This window comes from Carassius auratus, chromosome 32, assembly GCF_003368295.1.
Source record: "Carassius auratus strain Wakin chromosome 32, ASM336829v1, whole genome shotgun sequence".
NCBI lineage: Eukaryota > Metazoa > Chordata > Actinopteri > Cypriniformes > Cyprinidae > Carassius > Carassius auratus.
In genome coordinates this window covers 14,933,832-14,957,888 of record NC_039274.1, presented here as the reverse complement: position 1 = coordinate 14,957,888, position 24,057 = coordinate 14,933,832, and the positions used below count along the sequence as shown (strand labels likewise).

General features: G+C 36.4%; 1 protein-coding gene across 2 annotated transcripts; it reads left to right on the top strand.

Moving 5' to 3' along the window:
• The first annotated feature begins 6,871 nt into the window (after nt 1–6,871).
• Nucleotides 6,872–19,165, top strand: LOC113051685 (ADP-ribosylation factor-like protein 5B). Of its 2 annotated transcripts, XM_026215639.1 has the most exons (6): nt 6,872–7,392; nt 10,662–10,722; nt 14,860–15,007; nt 16,529–16,612; nt 16,721–16,872; nt 17,550–19,165. In XM_026215639.1, the coding sequence occupies exons 1-6, from the start codon at nt 7,347–7,349 to the stop codon at nt 17,596–17,598; spliced, it is 540 nt and encodes a 179-aa protein (XP_026071424.1). In that variant the 5' UTR covers nt 6,872–7,346; the 3' UTR covers nt 17,599–19,165. The 2 variants fall into 2 exon arrangements, with proteins under 2 accessions (XP_026071424.1, XP_026071425.1); XM_026215640.1 differs by lacking the exon at nt 10,662–10,722.
• The last annotated feature ends 4,892 nt before the right edge of the window (nt 19,166–24,057 follow it).

Genomic DNA, 24,057 nt, shown 5'->3' with positions numbered 1-24,057 from the left:
ACAGGTCAGATAATAGCAGGCAAAGACAGAATAAATATGGTATGTGGAGAAGGAACCAACTGAACACTGCAGAAATAGGGAACATTTAAGCTTGTGTGAATGAGCGTCTTATTGTAAAACTGGGACATTGTGACTTGTCAAATTCCTTTCTGGATCTGAAGTTTCATTATCGTTGTCTTCGACAGCACAAAAGCATATCTGTAGAACACCCAGTACTTTTTCTGCTTCAGAGTAATGATTCGAGTCAATGAGAACATGAGAGTGAAAGAGATTCATGCACAAAGCACATTTCTGTGTACAGATGTGCCGAGAGATGACACACAAAAGAAACTGAAATGAACCGAAAGTTCAAAAAATATGGACAGTAGTGCATCTGATGCAAAATTAAGATGTCCAAAATATTGCTAATGCTCGCCTTTTATCAATCATATTTGAGCATCATTGAGAAACATCTGGGTATGAAAGGAATATAGACAATAACAAGATGGCAGCAAAACCTACTTGAATTCACCAAAATAGATCATCATAAACATGGAGCTTGTGTTATGCCAAACAGAAACAGATGTGTTCTCTCCACACCCACTTACATCATCATAGACTCGCTCTCTCTCCCTTCTCACCTCATTCACAAACACTCACTAATTCATGTTAATTGCAAGAAGTGGGAACTATAGGCATATCACATGAATGATGGTTTTGGAAGCAGCACATAATTATAGGCTGAAGTTTTTGGTCTTCCTGTTTATCAGTTTCACTTGGCTTTCACATATCTCCTCACACAAAGCAGGCATCCTTCCCACAAAAGGGAGAAAGATGCTTTTGTCAGAAAAAAAAAAAAACATCTCTGCCCAAACTCCTTTTTTATCTGAATTTGGGCAATTTATGGTTCTGGAGAGATGGATGTGTTGGGTAATTGCACCTGCAAGTGTGGTGAGTGAATGGGTGGTGAATCTTTTGAATGTTATTCATTTCTAGGTTCTCTACTCTCCTACTGTTCCAAACTTCACTTTTTTTCTCTTGCAGCAAATCCTTTATCTTCCTCCTCTTTACATCTACAGTCACACTATAGCTGTTTTGTTGTTGCATGCTTATGAATAGGCATAAGGTCCACATGAAAGCAAGTGTGCTTGTGTTCCAGTGTCCTTCAAATGCTTAGAATGATCCTGTAGCACATGCAACAGGTGCCTTTGTGGCCTAATTAAAGCACAACACAAGTGACTCTTGAGTCATCAATTACAGAATAATGTATTATTAGTCTCAGACAAAACTCTCTAGAGTTAAAGACATCAAATCATAACCCAACATTACCCAGTCACATTTTACAGTAGTGAGTAATTACATGCTTAAATACCTATAACTACAGTACTAAATAAATACAGTCTTTTAAAAATAGCACAATACTAGTTCAGCTAGTAGCATAAGTTGCATATTTTTATCATTTCATTATTGCATCATTTCATTATAAGCAACTTCCCTAAATAATACATGTACATATTAAAATACATACATACTGTACACAATAGATATTTTAGCTTAGCAGGCTACAGTTTCAAAGTAGCTTTACCACACTCTTAAAATAAAGTTTCCAAATGGGTGTTTTCGCAGTCCTGCAACAGAGAAGCCATTTTGGTTGCCCAAAGAACCTTTCAGTGAACAGTCTTAGTGCGGAGAACATTTTAAAAATCTAAAGAACATTGTTACACTTTGAAAAATGATTTGTGCAATGGAAAGGTTCAATGGATGCTTAATATTCTTCATGGAACCAATTATAATTTTTTTTATATTTATATTTTTAAGAGTGCAAAGCTTTGTATTTATTTCAGATATTCACTTATAATCACACATACATTATTGTTTTTTATGGGGTGGATAAATATATCAGCAATGTATGTGTAATGTATATACAATGTAATTAGTATGGATGCACATCCTCATATTACTGAATCTTTTTTAAAATTTCATCCCCCAGTTACTCTGGTATTCATACTCATTTATCAGTCAGAACTTTTAAAATCATACCATACCATTTTTTTTAAACATCCACTCTGCACTTGGTCTCTAATTGGAGTATGCCATTTAATGGCCCACAGTCTGCAAGTACAGAGACAGCTAGCATGTAAGTTTGTCCACCAGCTGTCTTAACCTCATTTATTTTTTAAAAAGATTTTTCTACAGGTGCTGAAAAAATGACACCTAATTTCCTGGTTGTCAAGCATCAATCTACATTCACCATTTGATTGGTGGTGACTTTTAAGCATAGTGATGATGAATCATGAGGTGTCTGCTAGTGCTAAACGTGTTTGCTCTCCTCCTCTGCAGGGACTGACTCTAACTATCCACACTGCTGAGAGTTGGCCTTTTCCCCAGTTTTATTTGTATTTTTTCTTCTTAGTCTAGGAAGCTCACAGATCCATTCTGCTCCAATTCAGAATTTGCTTTTGACCATTTAGAAAGGTTTTGTAGTTTTATTAGACCTTTGTTGTTATTTACACATACAGAATATACTCTGAACCACTGACTATTAGCTGAAGCACAATCATAACCTCATAGCAATGTTATCAAATAAGTTACCTCTGTCCTCCACAGAAGAGAGCATCAGGAAGAAACAAAAAATACTGGTAATGCAGCCTATGGGTGACCGTTGCCATGGTCTGCAGAGATTGTGCCACTGAGCTGTAAATGTCTTAATGGATTGGCAGTCAGAGGTCTAATGGAGAAACCAGTGATGGACAAAATAATGCTCATACTGCAGGGAATGCTTCTCAGATTACAAACCAGCTCGCTTTACCAATTATAGCATCAAAAACATGTTTTAAAAAAGATGATCCTTCGCACTACACGTCTATCCTTGAAAAGTGTCACTTGGTTTAGTGATACTTATACAAACATTCTTCCACAGCAGAAGGCTATGGCTGATAATGCAGAACGAAGCAACACAACAGTAGCAATTGGAAATCGTTTTTAATAACCACTTTCCAAAAGAAAAGAGGTCATTATTTCTCAGACCCAGAATAGGAAGGTCGTTGCTGAAGGAAATCAGGGTTCATGAAGCCTTCTGGACGATGGATTTGGTTCTAACTCTTTCATGTAGGGCTGGGAATCGATTCCAAAAAGAATCGATTCCTCGATTCCGAGGCGTTGGGAATCGAGAGTCGATTCCAAAGGTTGGAATCGATTCCATCAAGGGGAATATCCTCCTCATTCAGAGTATTTTTCAGTTCAGCAAAGCTTATCTATGGGAGTCTCTCTAACGGAAGGCTACATCCGACAAAGTCTGCACACATTTAAATTCACGAAAATAAACAGAAAGAAAACAAGCATATATATATATATATATATATATATATATATATATATATATATATATATATATATATATATATATATATATATATATATATATATGAAAACATTTCTATCAGCCAATGATAATTATAAATAATATGTCACGAGCATAGATCAGTGGACGAGAGCGCATCTGATTGACAGAGCTCTATCAGTCATTAATGTTCTGGTTATTTTGTTTCAGTGTAGCTACGGTTTGTTAATATTATGAAAAGTATACAAAGTAAACATCATTCAGCTGAACTGTGCACATTTATTTTAGACACTTCATGTCTTATTTAATTCATGCGATAAACGCATGTCCCTGCTGAGCTGGGCTATGACTAATTTCAAGGGCAAAGCTGAAAAAACTAACATTTTCGTATCGTCATTTTTTTTCAGCTTCATATTATAGGAAGGATACATTATACGACCTATCCTGCAGTCATCATGGTGAAATTAGGTTCCTTTTAATCTAAAAAATAAATAAATAAAAAGAATTGGAAAATAATCGAAAACAACAGTGAGGAATCGATTCTCGGAATCGATTCCTTTCGATTCCAGGACCAGGAATTGGAATCGGAATCGATTCCAAAAATGATGGAATCGAACAGCCCTACTTTCATGTCTTTCTCTTCACTGCCATCTCGTGGCTTTATTGAGAGACAGCATAGGGTCGATGCCTTGATGGAGTTTGTGAAAATACCGTTAGAAAAGATACTGGTGAAGGTTCAGAGTTGTTCGTATTGTCCTAATTGAGGAGCTTGTAGCCTCGTGTGTTACTTTAAAACTACCACTAAACTCAAGTGAAAATAATGAAAAATGAAAGACTTCGATTATGTCATGATTTGCCTATAACTTCATAGAACACAGTTAATTATTAAGAATAGTATTTTTAATTATTGTGCTTATTACTACTTTTACTTACTATTACGATAGAACAACACTGTCACCACTGTTAATTAAGCGTTTTATGCTTTTGCTTCGACCTTATATAAAGTTGTGCCAGTAAACAAGTTGGCTGTGGATAAATGTTGATACATCATTGTCAGAGCTCTGACTCCTGTAATGACCTGAAAATACACACTTAAGTCTACAGTTGCTTTGACCTTTATAAAAGCCTCACTATAGTGCACTGTAAGACTTCATATGTTTTATATGTTCATCTGAAAGCAACCGCCTGATATTCTATCGTTTCTTTATACGACAGTTTGAAATTAACTTACAAACAATAGTTTAGCAGTGATTTAGTGAAGTGAGTGAATAATATAGAAAATTGTTAACCACTAAGTCTCACTGTTACATTTTTGCTAGTTTGATTCAGAATTTTTGTTTTGAAGAAAAGAAAAGAAAAGAAAAGAAAAGAAAAACAATCAGAAAAATTGTCTGAAAGACATTTCTATTTGGGATATTTTTCTATTTAATAATATACTATATGAGTGAACTGTACATGGACAAATAAAGATGTGTGTTGTGGATTTTTGATATTTCAGCACTGCATTCTGCACATTAAGTGTGATATTTGTCTACATTCTTCAAGAATGTGACAATATATATACTGTATATATCAGGTTTCTCCATTTATCTTCAAGATTGCCAGAATTTCTGGCGACTGGTTAAATGTCAGTGATTGGAATGAGCACAGTCAAGAGCCGAGTGGAAGTTAGTGAAAAGCTGGGTGAGAGAGTTTGTATTAACATTCTGAATTAAAAGTATATGTACTGTATATACTGTATAATGCAAACATAGTTTGCATAAAAGTACAATGGCAGTAGGCTATTCTGAATTTAGTCAGTGTTTCACTTGAATTTACTTGACATTGACTTTACCCACGGCGATATTATTAGGTGAAATCTATAACAGAATCAAACTTTGACAAGAAATGTTGTCATGCCTCAAAAAGGATGATTTAAAAAACTTTACAGCTCAAATAAATAAAAAATAAAATATATAATAAATTTAAGTAATAAATCAATATTTATTTAAAATAAATAATGTAAGAGCTTGACTTTACTTGCATTAATAACCTGTTAATATTCCCGTATAGTCTATACACTGATAATTTAATTATCCAAAACATGTCATGAGTGCTGAGCATTAAGGATCTGCTAGTTCTGATTTAAACTGAATATATAACCTGGAATTTTCCTTGAAGTGTTCAGATTTCTGATGAATGTGATAAAGGCAAAGTGTTTATAAATCGGATTGCAGCACAACAGTCAGTGATCTCATGGATTAAAGTTCTCCAAATAGCCATGGATTTCCATTAATTGAAAATGCTGGGTTGTTTCAACCCAACTTTGGGTCAAATATGGACTGACCCAACTGTTGGGTTAAATTTTGTAATTAAATTTTTAACCCAAAAGGTTGGGTTAGTCCATATTTGACCCAAAGTTGGGTTGAAACAACCCAGCATTTTTTAGAGTGTACGGCGGATTTCCATCAATTAAAAAAAAAACAAAAAAAAAAAAAACACGTAGCCTAGCGCACTGTTGTTCTTCTTCCAGTAATCATCCCTGGCGCAGCTGCAGCTTCAGTGAGTGACAGTGATGCTGCTCGCATCATTCACAGTCGGGTTATTGGCAGGGAACACAGCAGAGCTTGAATCTCATTATTAACAATCCTACTATATGTACTGTAAATTTAATTTGCATATTGTTTTTGTTTGTGTTATGTTTGTCATTAATTTAATTGTTCTTATTTTATTATCTACTATTTACTTGTCTTTTTAAGTTAAAATAAATTCAGTGGGGATGGCGCGTGGTCCATGGGAAATAGTCCTGCAACCACAGCTGGAAAAAATAGGAAACACTGCATACATTTTATAAAATTAGAAAAATGCCATTACAAAGGTAAAAAGTAAATGCCTGTAAATCACTTCACGTGAAATGTTAGGAAGGCTAATATTTGATCAGAATTCTTTTTTGAATTTTTTTTTTATTATTGATCAGACGTTGCTCCTAAATGTGTTTTTTTTTTTTTTTTTTTTTTTTTTTTAAGGAGGACAAGTGCTCCTAATTACAAAAAAACCTGCTCTTAAACTGTGTTTGTGACAGGTATGGCAGTCAAAAGATTTTTATTTTATTTATTAGAGTTTAATAATATGCCACTTTTTGAAATGTTTTGATTAGTTAGATGATCTAGTTTCTTTCACCTTCTTAGCAGACAGTACTAGGCTCCATTTCTCTTTATCACAGAAATGATGAGCTGTGTGCAAATGAGCTCTGCTGGCAGGAAGGAAGCTGTGGTCAAAGAGTATACTCTTTGCTGTGGTTCAAATGATGTGTAACCAGCTCCACCTCATTCAGTGGTCTCTACCATATTGTCATCCATGTGTGATTTCTGGACCCTTTAATCTGACTTGGTTTAGGATATGTCCATGTCAATTTTAATAGAAAATTATAGTTATTATGTGTGTTTATCCTCACACGTGTAACCTGACACTGATGGGGGATGGTCTCTCTATCTCTGTGTGTGTGTGTGTGTGTGTGTCTGTGTGTGTAAGAGAGAGAGAGAGAGAGAGAGAGAGAGAGAGAGAGAGAGAGCTAGCTCTTGTTGTTTACCCAGGAGCAGCACAGCACATGCGCGACTCTGCGAGCTCTGTGTGCCTGAAGTTTACTCTCTTCTTGAGCTCTTCCCGAGCTTTTACACGAGTGTAGCCAGACAAAGGGAGCTGATGTGAGTTTTGTGTGTGTGTGTCCCTGATGAAAATGTGGATGAGGTCAGAGCGATCTGGGAAGTAGAGAGACTTGTGTTTGGAGAGAGAGATATGCATTTGTTGCACACTTGATCTGACCACACAACAAAAGCAGAGGTGCTCGGCAGCTGTTTACCTGTGTGTGAACACAACGTGGACACACACACACACACACACACACACACACACGGACAGACGGAGGCATGTGCTCCGTTACCGTAGCCGTATGGGGTTTATGAAGAAATAACGGCTTCACGGACAGCTGCTGTAGGCCTCTCCGCTAAACTCAGCCTCACCGGACACGGTCCCTCATCCACCAGGAGAAATGGGTCTAATTTTCTCCAAACTATGGAGTTTCTTCTGTAATCAAGGTAAGAGCTGGTGTTCTGGCTGTTTTTCAGTCAGTGTTTTTGACTGTTGTTGTCCATCTCGGGCTGATATCAGCGGAACTGAGCTAATGTTGATGCTAGTGAGCTCGTTAAAACCCGCTGCTTCTTAACCTGTGAAAACCAGTCTTTGTCTTTTTATTCTTGCTATCTTTTAAACCAGAGCGTATCGTGTTTTCACCTCCTAATTGTAATAGTTTGTTAATCGTTAGCTAGTCCGTTACCTTCTCCCGGTAACGTTAGCTCAAACACATCAGATGTTCGTGGTAAAGGTAACAGATAGGGTCATTATAAATGTCTTTTAAATGATCTGCAAACTGAGTATCTTCCACTTGTTAATATAAGTGCTTTATGAAAACTGTAGGAAGTAACCAAGGTAAGATTTTTTCCTCCAAAATTACAGCTCTGATGCTATCAGGTAACGTTACCATGGAACTAAATGATTATTATACACCTTCATATTGTATTTAAGTGATATCTCACAGTAGTACTATTATGGTTCCTTGCCAGAAACGTGGTATTACCTTGGTACCATGTTGAAATTATGTATAATCATTCCTATGGTGCCCAAAATATTATGTTTAGCAGCTAACTAGGGAAGACACCACGAGGCAAGTGGTGCCTTGTGGTTTAAGGCAAGACACCACAGGTGAATAGTGTAAAAGAAGAAAAAACAAAAAATAGACACCAATAAACCATTCATCACAGTACATTAAGACAGTTGTTTGTATTACATGTTTTCTAAAATAAAATAAAAATCTAACGAAATATACATTTAAAGCTGCAGTAGGTAACCGTGTAAAAATGTATTTTTTACATATTTGTTAAACCTGTCGTTATGTCCTGACAGTAGAATATGAGACAGATAATCTGTGAAAAAATCAAGCTCCTCTGGCTCCTCCCAGTGGTCCTATTGCCATTTGCAGAAATACACCACTCCCTTTAATAAACAACCAATCAGAGCTCCGGTCCATAACTTTTTTTTATGTTCAATATTTCAAAATGTATATAATAAGCGAGTACACCATGAATCCATTTTCCAAACCGTGTTTTTAGCTTGTCTTGAATCAATAGGGTGCACCTATAATAAGTGTTTATATTCAGACTATTTTAGATTGCTTCGGGGGTACCGCGTCGGAGTAACCCAGTACCTTTGTGATTCTTCATAGACATAAACAGAGAGAAGTAGTTCCGGCTACGATGTTCTTCCGCAAGACGCAAGCAGTTCTGTTTATTAACGCTAGAGCATCAAAAGTTACCAACTGCACTTTTAAGGGCATTATGAATATCCATTTTTATCACTCCATAAATCAGGAAAAAACTGTCAACGGCTAGAAAAGAAAACCATCTTCAAAAACCTGCGAAATATAGATTGTGTGTTTTCTTTCCACTTGTTTGCTATGGAAGCAAAATAGCCCAAAATCTGAAAATTGACCAGTGTGTGAAAAAACAATGGTTTTGGTCTTGATGGGCTTGATCTAAAGTTAATTTTGCTACATACAACTGTCCCGAGATAAAACTCTATAAACTGTCCCGAGATAAAACTCAGACTATTCTCCAGTCTCCTAGCTCTTACACGTGCTCTGGTTTGTTCAGATCTGATTTGTTCTCATAGGTTTTGTTCTCTGACGAATGTTTGTTTTTACTGCTGCTGTGACAGATATGTCTATCATGATGTAGGGCTCAGATATCAGCTTTAACTTGTGCAATGACAATAAAAGAAGCTGATTTTTTTCATTGAAAATGCTTTTGTGTAGAGAAACAGATGCCATGACCACCTGGCAAACAATAGTAGTGGGAAGAAACCGTTTTCCTCTCCATTGTTTGCCAGTTTCAGCAGTCCGTTCAGCCTGCCCAGAGAGATCCAGCCTACAGGACACACAATGATGGACGAAAAACTGCAGAGTTTTTTACTTTAGCACATAGATTGTGTCTGAAAGTTACTTTTTTTTATTTTATTTCCCCTCTTTTTTTAGCAGTTTTCTCCAATTCCTGACCAGATCTAGATTGTTTTAATGTCAGACAGATGTTGCTTTAACACTGGAATGGACGTTTTTGACATTGCCTGCACCTTTCAGTAATTTCAGACACCAGACTGTTTGCATTCCTATAACGTTACACATTTTATTTGTTGTTGAATGATGGTTACCTTGTTAGATTCATTCATTACAAATCAGCTAGCCAGTCCTCTGGGCTAGATGCCAAGTCGGTCCAAAAGCAGGAGAAAGTAGAATAACTCTTTGGCCTTCTTTTCTAGATGTTGGATTTGTGATCTCATTCTCGTTCCTAATTCCTTGGATTAGTGTCTTGAAGAGGAACATCACTTCATTAGTGTTACTCTCTAATAAACTGCAGTCATTCACAAAAAAAGAGAATTCTTGCAGTGTATTGTAAATATTGTAAATAGTTTAAGAACTTTTTTTAATAAGTTAACTGTAGCTTTAACTATTGGTCCTGTAAATAATTACTCAAAGCTCATAGCTTTTGTCCTTTGGCTGAAGCTTTAAGGAGTAGCTCGTGTAGTTTTAAATTAGAGGCAGGTTAAATTTGTCATTGGGTTTGTTCTGAAAATTCCACCAAATCTGTGGGTGGCGTTAACTGTAGACTTGAGAAACTATGTCTCTTTATGGCTTCACTTTGTCCTGTAACATTTTTCCTGGAGGCTTAAAATAGTAAAATGGGGGTCAGTCATTGAGGAAGTAATAGCTGTGAAATATTAGTCTTTGGATAACTCATGTTATCTCTAACAGCTCGACAGTCCTGCTTCCTGTAGTTCACATTGAAGTTCAAAGGTGAAAAAAAAAATCCATTTTTCTCACATACAAACGCACACACACATGCTGTCAGATTTTCGTCTCGTTGCTCTGACAAAAGATGGATCTCTACTAGTTTATCTAATCACATCCTTATGCAAGCGTGCAGCTCACGTGGCAGAGCTGTGCTTTTCTATGGGATTGTTGGACCAATTATCTTCCAGTTAATAGAAATGAGAGGCCAACAGAAACAAGCTAGCAATAAATGAAAGAAAAGAGCACAGCTAATGTGACGAACCAATGTTAACATTTTATCTGAGGCTTAAAGTTTTGTCTTTGTATTTCATGTACATAATTGATTCCATTATATTTTACATTTTATTGGCATACATATCTTAGTTTAGTGAGAAGAATTGATTGCTTTTCATTTGTTGTTTGTTTGTGTATTAGCGCTTTGACCGTTCTCATAATCAGTTTTGTATTTTTATTTCTGTTATGTAGAACACAAGGTGATAATTGTGGGGCTGGACAACGCTGGGAAAACCACTATACTTTATCAGTTGTGAGTAATGTGTCTTTTGTTTTCTTTACAGTCATGTAAAGCTTTAAGCAATTATGTAAATTGAATCTGATCACTAATTAATCTAGAAATAATGTGAATGAACTCTGCAACATCTTAAGCTGCAAACTTTGACAAACACAAAAGTTTTCACTTCCAAAACATTTGGCAATAACTGTAGACTATTTATTGCTCTTGTTATTTTTATTTATTTATTTTAATTAGTAATGAGTCTGATACAATAGAACAGAATAGTTTATTTATTGCCACACACCTGGGCCTGTCAAAACTGTTGTACCTAGATACTGCTTTACAGGTTTTGTATGGTCATGAAAAACCTGGAAAAGTCATGGAATTTTAAAACTGCAACTTCCAGGACTGAAAAGGTTTTGGGAAATAAATAAACCGAAAAAGTTTTGGAAAAGTCTTGGAAATCTATTTTACAAATCTCATAATAGAATTCTGCTTAATGAGGCCCTAAACGGCCAATCCTTTTTGTCACCATAATAACTGATGGATATCTAAAATATAAAAATAAGGAGGAAGCCTAAAGCAAGCCGTAATTTGAAAATTGTCCCTAAGATAAGTGGGGGCCCATTTGGCTCAGGCTGAAATGCAAGGCTCTAAAGCACAGCTTGTTGTGTTTATGCAGCAATAATGCACACAAAATGACATTAAAACGGCCATCCTGGCTAGTATCTTCATAAGCTCTGTCAGTTTTTTCTTAAGTTAATTATAAATGTTTGCGAAAGAGAAAAGTTTCCAAAACTAAATTCAGGTTCTGCATTTAACTGAGTTAAATGATAATATTCAGTGATGCAATATGTTCTCTGTGTGTAGTATTTTAACGGAGCACAGAGCGGTGTGACTTTGACTGGAGCAAGGTGGAGATTTTTTAAAAGTAGGAGCGTCGGGGTTTTCACTCACTCCAGTAGTGCTCCACCACCACTCCATCACGAGTACAATTCATGCCAACAGCCCGTTATGTAACTGCATATTTAGCAAGAATTCACATTTAACATATTTAGGTAAAGCTTGACACAGATGGATCTCTCAAATCAGGAGGTTATAATGATGGCACAATAGACGAGCGGGAAGTTACAGGCTAATTCTCAAGGAGTTTGTCTGTTAGATAAAATAACTGATGAAATTGTACCGTTATTTTCAAACTCAATTTGCTTAGCAGAAAGCAGCAATTATGCCTTTAATGCTGATAACCATGTTATTAGTTTGGCACGTGATAGGAAAAAAAAGTTTGCACACAATAGCCTGAGCCACTTTGAAACTCTCGTGTTATTTTAAATATTTTTTTAATTTTCATTTTAATATAGGCTACGCTACATTATGAACATAACATTTCAGATATACTGGAATACTTTAGCCAAGGAGCGAAGGCGCGGTGGTAGCGGGAAATTGTGAACCCGGAGCACAGCTGGAGCGGAGTGATTATTAAAGGGGTCATATGATGCGATTTCAAGTTTTCCTTTCCCTTTGGAGTGTTACAAGCTCTTGGTGCATAAAGATCTGTAAGTTAAGACTCTGCCACGCCCCCCTAAAACATCTCATTCAAACACGCCCCACACGTCTACGTCTGCGTGTGTAAATATTAGCGTAATGCCGCCCAAATGTTCACGTATAGAAAGAAGACATTGTTTCATGAACCACAGTTAGTGTTGAAGCAGTCATGTCAGAAAGATGCTGTTTGTATCTAGGCAAAAACAAAAGCACTTTATTTGGTCTTCTGAAAGTAGATGCATTTAGGAATCTTTAAGATTACTTACAACAGAACAAAAACACATTTTATGGACGAGTGTTTTGTGAACCTAGGAGAGAAGGTAATTCTGACTTTGCTAAGACAATCTCACTCTTCTGAATTAGCTACTGGAAATATGTTTTGTTTTTAGGTTAAGTATTTGTTATTGACTGTTCAAATTGTGCGTCTGTGTGAGTGTGTGTGTGTGAGAGAGAGAGAGAGAGAGAGAGAGAAGAAGAGAGAGAAGGTCACACAGTGGAGTCAGCTGTCTTAACGGTCCGTGGCTTCTGTACTGCAAAAGCAAACGAGCTTCACCATTGTGTGTCACACCACTCTGTTCCCCTTTTATGGTAAAATTAGGGATATTATTAAAGCTCCAGTATGCGACTTTTGTAATTGACTACAAGAGGGCACATTTCCAACAATAACAAAGGCGAAGCTTGATGACGCTATGAAGCAGGTGACGATGGGAGATGTCGTTTTTAATGCATTTTCACCATAGCAATGTATCTAAATTGGATAAACGAATCATGATCATGGATGAGGTAATTTATTCGTTTTTGTATTACCTGTATATCTGATCGTATTATTTTATGTCATCATAATTAATGAACTGCAAGGAACGTGAAATGTTATACTATATTATCCCATTACAACTTACAGCTATTTGTTAAATGATTTGTTGGGTTAATGTTGTGCAGTGTTACGTGTTTATCGTTAATGCCGTTTTGTTTAACGTGCTCAAACCAATCGTTCTAAAAGTAAATTTGAACGAACATTTGCAAGTAATGACTAAATATATTTTTAACAACACATATCTGATTGTATTTAATTGTACTGCCATAATCTCGGTCACCACACTTGATAAAAATCCTTACCTTAGTACAAAGAGCAATATAACAGTCCATTTGCCACGTTATGTTATTTTCTCACAGGTAACGTTATTGATAAAAAAAATGCTACAGTGACAGAATGTACAGGCATGTGGTGTAATTCATGTCTATTAAAATCATCTTTACTGTAACTATTATGTTACTTGTACAATAACAAAATAAATAATTGATTTGCTTACCTGTCTATCAATACACTCGCGAGAGCATAGTCTCTGTCAAGTCCAAGATTTTCGCGCAGCTCTCTCCATCTCGTAAACGCCTGGCCAATATTTATCCTAGTTTTATTCCTCGTTTGTCACACAGTCTGCGTGTATCGAATATGGACGCTTACGTTTTACTGGCACTTCAATACTCGCCAAAGAGTAATCGTGATCCATAACAACGACAACCAAACCATACGCGTGGCTATAACATAACCACCATTTCCGCATTTGACCATGTGATATTCCGGTGTGGTGGAACATCACATGGTCTACACCGGAAAAAAAGTATAGAGCAGACATTGTGTCACTGAGAGGCGACATTTCTTTTCCGGGACGGCCAGTTATTTAAAATCGGAATTTCTCTGAAATAAAAAATCTTTGGAGACTTTTGAGATATTGTAAGTACACAACTGGAGGAAATGTATCACACTGTGATACATTCCTACATATTGGAGCTTTAACATTGCAACATTTAACATTTAACATTGCAATCTTTACATTTATTTTGAAAGATGAAGCTTGTGATTATTGAAAGGGGCGTCACATTTCTGACGAGTTTTCGCGGTGTTCAGCCAATCACAATGCATAGGGTCAATTGGCCAATCAGAGCAGATTGTGACTTTGTAGAAAACTACACGTTTGAGAGAGGCGGGGCATAGAAGACCTACAATAATGTACAGTATTTGAAAAATAATGTTTTTTTTTTTTTACTTTAAATCATGTCAACATTTTCTGTTACGCCAAATACACAAAATAGTGATCTTTTAAAAAGCATCATATGACCCCTTTAAATACTCTGAGCGCGGAGGGGATATTGTTGCCGCTCCACTCTGTTCACATACTCTGGTGTGGAGTAACGTCTGGCACAGTTGCAGCTTGTAGCTATTTATTACTAAAGCAAGAAAGCAAACAATAGCTTTAATAGTCATTAATTCTAGTTAACATATGCTAATTTGAACAGATTTATATTCTTATTGTAAAATAATGGAACATTAGGTCATGAGTATTGTCTCAAAGGTCATGAAGAAGTCCATTGGTAGTCCAAATTTATTGGTAAAAATGTGTACGAACCCTGGATTTAGGACATAAGGTAATTGCCTGAACATACAATACACATTAAACATTACAATTTATTCATTATGTAATATCATGTGTGGTTTATATATTCAGCAAAGTAAAACAATAGCTAGAGACACTGTACTGATAGGTAAAGCAAGTTTCAGTGTGGTAATTAATGTGAAATATAATTACCACCAATATTTGTTTCATCTGAATCTGTTTTGTTGTGCAGTTTAATGAATGAGGTGGTGCACACATCTCCTACAATTGGCAGCAATGTGGAGGAAATAGTGGTGAAGAAAAGCCACTTTCTGATGTGGGACATTGGTGGTCAGGAGAGTCTCCGCTCCTCTTGGAACACATACTACTCCAACACTGAGGTAATGCACTTACACACTGCACTGCTGGAGGATGAACCTATTTGAGAAGGGATGATAATATTAACAGAAACCTTCACACACTTCTCAGTTCATGTAGAGGGGACCTTTAGAAAAAATAGGATTACATTAATTGAAAAAAGCTTGATAAGAGAAATGGAAGTGTATAAAGTTTTTAGCAGTGATTTTCTGTGACCAGACACCAATCACATACAGCCTGTACATTGTAAATATGACCGGCACTGGTTGGAATGAATGGATTTTCTGTGATTAGCTGCAGGCCTGCGTTTGTGTTCACAGAGACCTCAGAGTGGACAGGCAATCCTTGGCAAAAAATATAATGGGTTGGATTTGGGAACATGATGGTTGAGTTGAACCATCATCTCCCAAATGAGCCTGACAGCATTGTTTTTTTAATGTGTACAGCACTCTTTACAGTATACATTATTTGAATTCCACTCTACAGATAAAAATTTAAGAGAAAATGATTTGGTTTGTATGCTGCCATTCAAAAGTTTGGGTTTAATTTTTCCCCCCAAAACTGTAAAACCGATCATTTTGTGGCAACATTTAGAATAACCTTTGAAAATAAAGATCGAAAATATTTTTAAATTTGATTTTATCCTGTGATTGCAAAGCTGAATTGTCATCAGTCATTACTCTAGCCTTCAGTGTCACATTATCCTTCAGAAATCATTCAAATATGTTGATCAAGAAACATTATTATAATTTTATTTGTATTATTATTATTCTCAATGTTGAAAACAATGTTCATTTTGTGGAAAAAGTTTTTTCAGGATTCTTTGTTGAATAGAAAGTTCAAAAGAACAGCATTTATTTGAAATTGAATATTTTTGTATCATTTGTAAGTGTCTTATGATTTTAATTTGTCTTTGATTAATTAGTATTAATTTATTTCAATAAATCTTACTGACAACTCCCTATTTAAGTGGACAGACTTATTCTGTTGGAGAGGTCTTAGAGTTTTTGCAATCTTAAAACAAAGAAACTTTTGTTGAAGCTTTTCCACTTCATAATGTTTTCACTATCAAAATAAACCTCCTTCAGACAGTTATTTAAACTGATATTAGTACCAGTACCTACCAACACATTCTATAATAATAGCATTTTTAAGGTAGTATGTTGAGTTGGTTTCTGAGTAACAGCTGTGTGTTCAGTCTGCTGTGAACAATAGTTTGAACAACAGTTATTGAGTAACAGACCTTAGCAGCTGGTGTCTGATTCAGAGTTCAGGGTTACACAAAGAGTTTTGAATGGCGAGACCCTGTCCAACATTCAGAAAGTGTGCGTATGTGATTTGTGGTGTAGCCCTGCTGTCAAGCTCTATTCAAGAACACTCGCTCTTGAGACCATGGATACATTGTCTGCCAAGGACATGCACACTGAGCAACAAACAACTCTGTGGCCTTGCTAAACTTAGAAACCACCCCTGAATGCAAGTGGAATAATATGCTGCCTGACATCTGATAATAAAGCTGTGTGCGTGTGAATCTTCTCTCGTAGTTCATCATACTGGTAGTGGACAGTACTGACAGAGAGAGACTAGCTATTTCTAAAGAAGAGCTCTACAGGATGCTAGCACATGAGGTAATGCTGCTTTACCATTTACAGCACACTGAGCATGAATATTAATCCCATCTCAAAAAAGCAAAATTTGGAGTGTTTTTCATTTGTTTTCTATCTTCATTCTCTCAGGATCTGCGCAAAGCTGCAGTGTTGATCTTTGCTAATAAGCAGGACATGAAGGGCTGTATGTCTGCAGCAGAGATTTCCAAATACCTGACCCTCAGCTCCATCAAGGATCATCCCTGGCACATCCAGTCTTGCTGTGCGCTCACTGGAGAAGGGTAAGACCTGCAGTACAGACACCGGGATTACTGTCCTAGACCGTTGGTGCTGTACGGTGCAATAGACTGATGATGGCAAAACATACAATCAACCCAACAGAACGATCATCCCAGGCTCATTGGAAAAATGTGCCCCTACCTACATTTTTGCTAAACTCTGCATGTACTGTATGTAAAATGACCTATACACATAGTCCATTGCAGTTTCCAGATTAAATGAATGAATCCAGCTTCCTTTTCACAATAATTGGTTTACGGAGCATATTAGTGATTAATAAATACTTATTTTCACATGGTTCATTGCACAATGCCATGAGATGAGATGACCTCACCATAGTACATTATTTGTAAATTAATATATTTTGATGTTTGCATTTCAGTCAACTCAAAAATGCATTGGGATTTTCTGAGTAAAGTAAACTTTCTTCGTAGCTCACCTATTAATTATGAAGTCATGTAAATCATGAGTCAGAATGAAAGAGCTCAAAGCTTTTCTTTTCATATTTCTTCATATGCACTGGTGTAGGTATTAATATTGACCATGATGTGGAAAGAGTTTATCACATTTGTAAATATTTCATCATACTGGCTAGGATTGTAGTATTGGTGCATCCCTACTGAGTATGTTTGTGTGTGTGTGTGTGTGTGTGTGTGTGTGTGTGTGTGTGTGGTTTCAGGCTGTGTCAAGGTTTAGAGTGGATGACCTCAAGTGCCGGGCTCAGATAGCCTCTGATCTTCTTGTTGGACTGATTGACAGCCATTCTCACCTCCTCTGGTGGCATTGCCAGCTCATCCCATTGGCTGCTCATGTTTTATTTTTAATCTCTTAAACAGAATTGCCGCTCTGCAGCTGAACTCTCTGGACACCTACCTCAGCTGGGATTTATCAGTTACATGAAGTTACAGTTACATGAAGTATTTCAGCTTAAAGAGAGGCTCTACAGTGCTGTGTGTTTGTGAGGAGGGTCAACTCCTACTCTGACAGTGGAACAGAAGTTCTCCAGATAAATATATTAAGATAATCATGTGTTATACTTTAAATCTACTGGGAAGAAATTATTTGTATGGTCACAATGTTACTTTTTCACATGGGGAATCATCGTTTCGTTAAGCTTTTTGGATATCAAATGTTTAAAGTGCCAATGATACCCAGCAACACCACCACATATCATGAAAACACTTGAGCATATCACTTCGTACACATTACCTCAATCTTTACTTACAGTAGAGGGTGCTGTTACCATTTTAGACATGGCCATTACGGCTTGAATGTCATTGATGTGAGATGCAATTTTAAGAAGGGGGTGGGGAAGGGAAATGGCACACTTTAAAAACACAGCAGTTGGCTGGATTTATTGTAATGTTTGTTACAAGTGTATTAAGTAACCATTCTCCTTGCTGGAGTGTGGTTATGGCATAAAGGTCCTTTGGTTTTTATGAGGAAATAATGTTCAAAAGTAACACAGTATTATGATTTTTTTTTTTATCATCTTTTCATCCCAATCCTCTTGGTGCAAATATTCTCTTCATATAATCTTCACAGGTCAACCAGCCATAATAGCTGTGTCTGTTGATATAGAAGTGATTTCCATTTTATTTATATCTCTTCCTTTTTTCAGGTTATATGAAACAAAATGAACACATGAGCACAAGTTCTTATTTGTTTGCTTGGTGATTTTGCCAATATGCTCATTGGTTCTAGATGAAACTAGAACTCTCTGTGTCCTGTGCTCAGTTAAGGGAAACTCTTACAAGACTTAAATGCAGTGACTACAAATTGGTGCTCTCACTGCTATTTCCCTCCCAACATTGAAATCTAGTTGCATAACTCTTATTGGCTACTGAATTAGGCAGATCCATCCTATAGACCAGTCTCGCTCTGTTTTGCAAGGGTTTTATTGCAGTGGCTTTTTGACGTCTTGGAGACTTCGGCTTTGGTCAGACTTCTGTCAAATCTATTCTTTACCCGATCACAGTCTAAAGCAGTGTGTTTTTAGTCTGTGTTAATTTGCATCTTTACAAACCTGATATGAGTTTATATTGTATCATACCATGTTGAACGGGGGTCCTTTGGATAAAACAATACCCAAATCTGGCTTACCTTTTAGAATGGGAGTGACATGTTATGCCAGTGGTTCAGAGGAGTCTAATATTCAGTTTCATTGCTGAAGATCATGGTCAAACCATTTGGTTGTCTCTCAGATTTGCCATTTCTGAAGGAGCAGGTGAAATCTGTAGCAACTTTCCTAATTCTTATAGTTTTATAATAAAAGCTTCTATTGTAAAATCTGAATTGTGTTATTGTTGCATTATTTGGTCATGCAGGTTTTTGTTTTTCAAGATCTATAAAAATAATTCTCAAGTGAGTTTAGCAAGGTTTTGATTATGTGCAAGACTAAGGTAAGTTCCATGAAGCCATTTTTAGTATTTTTGAATGTTCAGGTTATCAGAAGATAAAACCCAGGCTCCACAGCATTGGATTAAATCTCGTGTATCCATTTGAGAACTGTCTATGCTTGCACTTTGTTTGAATGAATCTCTCTCTCTCTCGCTCGCGCTCTCTCTCTCTCTCTCTCTCTCTCTCTATATATTATCTGATGCACAGGCAGGGGCGTAGCAACCGGGCGGGACGGGGGGGGACCATAGACAGTAAAAGAAATGGACACAGCGACCCCATTGGAACTCAATTGAGACAAATGAAGCCCAGTTTTAGCGTTTTTTAGCACTTCCGTTTCTGACGCGCAGACTCAAACGAAGCTTGACGACGTCAGCAACCTGTCTGACAGATGTAAATCTTCTAGTAGCTGTGCGTGCAAACTGCCATCGTTAATCTTGCAGAGACGGCGAGCTTGAGCGGGGAGTTCTTTGTCGTGAGTGAGCAGGAGTAAGTATTCTGATTAATTATTTTGTATAGTATTTTAAAATGTAACGCCAGTACGCCATATTAAGTTAATTGCCTGCGAGCTTCTCCTCCTGTCTGTACGGTAATGCGACAGAGAGACGAGTGGTTATGACGCAATCGTTAGCCTATTTTTTACAAAAACTGTTTATACGGGGCCATAATGTAACATAGAAGGTAATGGAGCCCTTTATACATTGTCGTGTATCTTTAGAAATAAATAATGGACAAACAGAGTCTTTAAACGCCTCAGATGTAAAGTTATTCGCTGTCAAAGTGACGCCAAAATGAATGGGAGTCAATGGGAATGCTAACGCAAGTGAAGTTCTGCTAAAAGATGGCAGCCCCCACCCGACTTCCACTTCCGGTCGAGTTCCTTGCCCCTTGGGGGGGACACGTTTTAGAAACAGGTGATTCTGACCCCTGCTAATTTTTTTTTTTTTTTTTTTTTTTTTTTTTTTTTTTTTTTAGGATCCAGCGTGAATATTTCCTGTAGTGTTCTCTGATTTGTTACTTAGATTTGAGTGAAGTAACATTCAGCCAATCACAGAGCGAATCATCTCCTGGGCGCGTCTGCTATGAGCTTCAAATCTCTTGTTGCTCTTCTGAATTTTCGTTAGTTCGTTTGTTCACTTTGCTATTAGGCCGTCTGGGATAAATGCACCCCAGAAATAAGTAAAGGACGATTACATCCTTTTTCAAACACACACTGTAAGTATGTTACAGTATGTCGCGATGACACGAATCGCGCGATAAAGTTTTCATGTTATGATTTAACCTATTGAACCCGTATGGACCTCGTCAAGTCGCGCCGGATTCAGTGTGTTAAATGCTCTCCTAATTGTCACTTTGGATAAAAGCGTCTGCTAAATAAGACGTAACAATATTATTGGTTTCTGCTGTCTTTTGTTTTTCTACGTGCTGCTCGCGGAGTAAAATTATCATTTCACAATAAATCATATTTGTTTTGCAACGAATATCTTAAAATACTTTATCAAATTTTATTATTTTAATTCATAACTGTTACTTTATGTCCTAACTAGTCTGCAGGAAAGGCAGGCTGTGACGTCACTGGCAGAGAGAGGGGGCAGTTGCTCAACCTCTCCAGAATGTGTACAGGTGAGATTTGTATCTGGGTTACTCCGCCGCGGTATCCCCGAATCAATCTAAAATAGTCCGAATATAAACACTTATTATATGTGCACCCTAGTGATTCAGGACAAGCCAAAAACACGGTTTGGAAAATGGATTCATGGTGTACTCGCTTATTATATACATTTTTCTACATTTTGAACACAAACAAAGTTACGGACCGCAGCTCTGATTGGTTGTTTTGGTTTTTTACCGGGAGTGATGTATTTCTGCAAATGGCAATAGGACCACTGGGAGGAGCCAGAGGAGCTTGATTTTTTCACAGATTATCTGTGTCATATTTTTCATAAAATGTATGTTGTATAAAATGACTGTAGATGTAATCTGTATACTCATTTAACACCTGTTTTTGTCCAACTGTTAAAAAAAAAAAAGTTATTGTTCAAATGTAGTGCAACTGAAATATTGTAAATATCATAAAATATCTTTATTTCATAAAAAAAAAAAAAAAAATTATAGATGGTCTCCCATTGGTCTCAAAGTCCTGCAGTATTTTTAAATTTAGAGTATGATTTAACAAAAATAGGTTCCTGTAAGCTATCATGTCATGTTCCCAAATTTGAAAAAGTAAAATGCCAATTGGTATTCTATTTAGAATTTATTATGAACATCAGCTTTGGGTCAAATCACCATACAGCTGTCCCCCCCACTTTTAAAATGGCTGCTACGCCCCTGTGCACAGGAATCTGTGAAAGGAATAGATTCTGATGTAAATTGTCCATATGTTGAGAAACACACAGAACACAATCTTGCTGGATAAAGGGGGCACATGAATAAATCAATGAGTTACCGTTTTATTTTGGGGGTTATCTTTTTATTTATAGGAGTGTAAAACAAGAAATACTGGTCTGAGATTTGTACATGACCCAGACTGGACTCCAGTCCAACAGCTGTTGTTTTATTGTCTTGGGTTATGTTTAATTCAGTCCCCAGAATCGTCAAAGCTTCTGGAGTTCTCCATTTGCTGACCTAATAGTTTCATGTAAAGCAAGTAAGATTTTTATCTGTGGCTATACATATCAACATGTAGAAAGCTTCACAGAGTACAAATCTTCTGTATAGTCAGACAATTCTGCAATTAAATTTAGTCAAAATAAGCACAGGTGTGATTACATTTTCTGACATCCATTTTGCCTTTCGTTAGCCTAGCTTGTTTCTCTGTTTTTCATGCTTGCTCTCTGGAAAAATGCTTTAGCTGGGGTTGAATGCTAATCAATCTATCAAGATAATCATAGCCTGTCACTTGGTTTAATGATCTATCTATCAAGTATTCCAGTAACACTGATATACGGTGCAGTGCTTACATCAGACTATGAGTAATCTTTACAGTTCCAGACTGTGAATTGTACGATGCACACTTGTCTTCTGATTTAACTGCTTACATTTAAGATCCAGTGGAAATGAACCTTACGAACCTCGGTCCTCTGTCATCAACAGCACAGGTCATACTGACAGGTATCCACTATGATGGTAAGTTCACTGTTAAAACAAGTCTGCAGTCTGTTCTGTGGCCTGTAGGTGTAGCTCTCTGTTACACAGAATATTTCTGCCAGCAAAGAGAAAGCAAGTCAGAGACAAAAGGAATGGAGGTGAAGCACAGGGGAATCTGAAGATGAAACCACTGGATCAAATACAAAGTGCACCACTTCATTTGAACCCTATGTGTATGTCAAGATTGGACTAGTCTGTTTTAATGCCAGGAATATCATTTTATTGTCTCTTTTAATAGGATGGGAATATTTAGTCCTAAAGTACCAGATAAAACTGTAGAGATGTAAAGGTGGTGCTGCATATAGTTCTTGACTGAACTGACAAAATATATCCCACTGATATCTGTCAATACTGTTCTGTGACTTTAGGTCCTTTTCATTTCTTCGTCTGCATAGTTTTGGCCACATCAATGATAACAATTAATCTCTTTTAGGTTATTACTAAAAGATGACCCATGGCTAAATTTCATTTCCCGAAGAAAATTGAATTCTGGCTAAAGCAATTAGAGCCAAAGCCATCGTAATAGGCCTATATCACGTCTGTCTGTCTGTTGTCAATGCTATTTTGGGTACAGGAACCTATTCTGTGACTGCAATTTCTAAGCTTTGTCCACAGAAAGACATTTTAAGCTCCTACAAAGAAAGACAGACTGAGCTCCTGCATTTTATCTATTGCTAAACCTAGTTATGTTGCTTCTCAACTGCCTCAAACATTTTTGATTATTTAAAGTGTTTGTGTAGCAGAGGTCAACCAAATATAGATAATTTAGATGAGCTTGTTGTTATTAAACCTTAAAGTCATGACTGATGGCCAATTCTTTCATCTAACTTAAGTGCTAGCTGCATTTATGTTCAACATCTGGTGTCGTACATTTCCTTTTTGCCTAATTTTCTGAATTATTTTCTGAATATATATATATATATATATATATATATATATATATATATATATATATATATATATATATATATATATATATATATATAAGACTTAAGCATCACCTAGAAGCAACACATGATAAAAGATTGATATGTAATGTCTTACCGTGTACCCTGTTGTACAAATACATTAAAATCTTCAAACATATAGGCGATTAATCTTGACAGTGTGTGTGCAGCCTTGTTAAAGATTAAACGGCTTGTTTAAACTTGTCTGGGGGAGAAAAGATGACAAAAGCTCAGGACAAGTCTAGTCTAATAATTTAAGAAGTAATAAATGTGAGAAACATCTCAGTATTTTTTGTTCTTACAAAGAAAGTCAACTATATTATTTTTCAGTAATTCTAGTTACCAACATTCATTACATTATTTTATGTTTCCATGACATTAGGGTGAGTAAATGACAGAATAATTATTATTATTTTGCTGAACTATCACTTTATTTTGTTTTTATTTATTTTTAATGAAATGTTACTCTAAATAAGAAAAGTACATTTTTCCTTTGCAAAACCATATTTTGTTACAAATGCAATCTCTAAAACAATTTTTTTAAGTAACTACTAACAGTGCACAAATTATGTTTATCCTACAGAATACAAACATTTTATGATTTATTTATATTGAAAGTTAACATCAACTGTTGTAAGCAGACTAGACCACTTGTCACCACAAATGAAGGAAGACCCTCTTATTTACTCAACTATT